Source organism: Xiphophorus maculatus, chromosome 4 (assembly GCF_002775205.1).
Source record: "Xiphophorus maculatus strain JP 163 A chromosome 4, X_maculatus-5.0-male, whole genome shotgun sequence".
Taxonomy (NCBI): Eukaryota; Metazoa; Chordata; class Actinopteri; order Cyprinodontiformes; family Poeciliidae; genus Xiphophorus; species Xiphophorus maculatus.
This window is the reverse complement of record NC_036446.1, coordinates 2,901-5,000: the sequence shown is the minus strand read 5'-3', so window position 1 is coordinate 5,000 and position 2,100 is coordinate 2,901. Positions and strand designations below refer to the sequence as shown.

Below are 2,100 nucleotides of genomic sequence, written 5' to 3'. Positions count from 1 at the left end.
AATTGGGTTGTGTTTACCAGGTAAACCTTAACGGTAGTCACGGCCTTCTGCTGACGGCTGAGTTCAGCGGGCCAGGCAAGTATGCGTCCGGCGTCATCCAAGAAGCGCCAGGAGCCCAGGGCGGTCTTATTACGGCTCATGTAGCTGAGGAATGCAACAATTCGACCCATCTTTGATTTAACATTTTCAACATGCTTTCGCGAGCGTATAGCCCCGGTCAGATGCCGGTTATATTCCTGCAGGTAGCAACGGATGACTGGAGGAAATGTAATCAGCTTACTAACCGTGCTGGAGGACGGGGCCTGCGGTTCGTCCCTTATCTCCGGCAGTCCAGTCAGCTCCGCCTGCGGTTCGTCCCCGATCTCCGGCCCTCCGGCAATCTCCTCCTCCTCGACGACCACCGAGTCCGCGGCTGGCACGTCGGCACTGGTGCCAAGCCCGCCGGGAAGACATGGCTCCGGCTCTGGTGGCGGGGAGTCCGCCGAGGTCGAACGGGAAGGACTGGGGCTCAGTCGGCCGGGAAGCCCTCGCCCCTGCACCACTTCCGAAGCCAGCGAGGGAGGGGAAAGAGTAGGGGGGGGAGGCGGGGAAGCGGCGGCGGCGGCTTCTTCCCTGCCCCGTGAACCGTCCAGGTCCAAGCTGGTGGCTAACGGCGGGTCGGGACCCGAGGCCCGAAGTTCTCTCACCTGCCTAAGCGTTTTGCGCCACTGGAGCTTCCTCAAAAGCCGCCTCTTCTCCTTGGCACCCAGATCACGGTGAGCGTCTTGGAGGTGCTGCGCCACCCTGGACCCCCCGTAAGCGCATCCGCGGACGGGGCACTTCATTCCGCGGACACTCACTCGCCCTCTGGCAAACGCCAACAGGATCCTTCGCTCCTGGGCGTTCCTGACGCTATGAACGTCATCCAAGTGGCTCCGCAGGCGCCAAGATTTGCTCTGGCAAACAGGGCAACGATTTTTAAACTTAGAAGCCGTCATCACTCCGCGAGAGTCAGATAGCAACTGAGAAGCAGGGCACCTCCGCAGCCCAGCTATATATGCAGGCGTGCTTCCCCCCCGCCCCCCCGATCAAGCCTAATTGGCAACACCTGGTCCCAATTCAGGGCGTCCAATCAGGGAAGCTCCTGATGATCGGCTTCCAATCGAGCCTAATTGGCGACACCTGGCCTCGTTAGACCCCGAAATCGGGGCCGAATTTTCGGGCTGTCCCTCCGGGCCTGCCTTCAGGGCCTGCCTTCAGGGCCGGACCGGGGGGACAGGCGTCCCGAGAGCCGCGCCGCTCCTCCCCGGACGGCGGGAGGCTCCCTTACGATCCTAAGACGGGTTAGGGGCCGGCCCGCCCCGTCCGCGGGGGGGCCCGGCGGAACGAAAGTCGCTCGCTCGGGGCTACGGCTCGGACGGGCACCCTCCCTCCCACCCCCTCCTTACACCGCCTTCCCAGGGGCACGGAGCCGAGAAAATGTCTAAGTGTCGACGGGACTCGGTGCAAATTTCTCGACTCGAAGACCGGCCGCCTTCCCAGGGGCACGGAGCCGAGAAAATGTCTAAGTGTCGACGGGACTCGGTGCAAATTTCTCGACTCGAAGACCGGCCGCCTTCCCAGGGGCACGGAGCCGAGAAAATGTCTAAGTGTCGACGGGACTTAGTGCAAATTTCTCGACTCGAAGACCGGCCGCCTTCCCAGGGGCACGGAGCCGAGAAAATGTCTAAGTGTCGACGGGACTTAGTGCAAATTTCTCGACTCGAAGACCGGCCGCCTTCCCAGGGGCACGGAGCCGAGAAAATGTCTAAGTGTCGACGGGACTTAGTGCAAATTTCTCGACTCGAAGACCGGCCGCCTTCCCAGGGGCACGAACCTCAGGGCCTTGCGTGCTGGAGGGTCCAGTCCGAGTTAGGGGTGCTTAACAGTGGGATGCCGCGGTCCGGAGGGGGCGTGAGGTTCCAGGACTTCCAGGACTTCCAGGGCAGGGCACCTGCGCGGGCGGCCGTATCCGCAGCACCTCACCGTCCTCGGCCTCGAGGCTCCGGAGGACCCCGGTGATTTTCGACCTCCATAAATTTTTTCAAAAACGCATTTCCCCGGGGGAAGCCGCATATTGCC

The 2,100-nt window shown here is 62.2% G+C and overlaps 1 protein-coding gene across 1 annotated transcript in view; it reads right to left on the bottom strand.

The window, feature by feature from the left end:
- LOC111608386 overlaps positions 1-977 on the bottom strand; it is a 2,076-nt gene extending 1,099 nt beyond the window's left edge. Inside the window, exon 1 of the mRNA XM_023332307.1 lies at positions 1-977. This exon is cut by the window's left edge and continues 400 nt beyond it. Within this exon, the coding sequence (XP_023188075.1) occupies positions 1-977 (977 nt within the window).
- Positions 978-2,100: the final 1,123 nt, after the last annotated feature.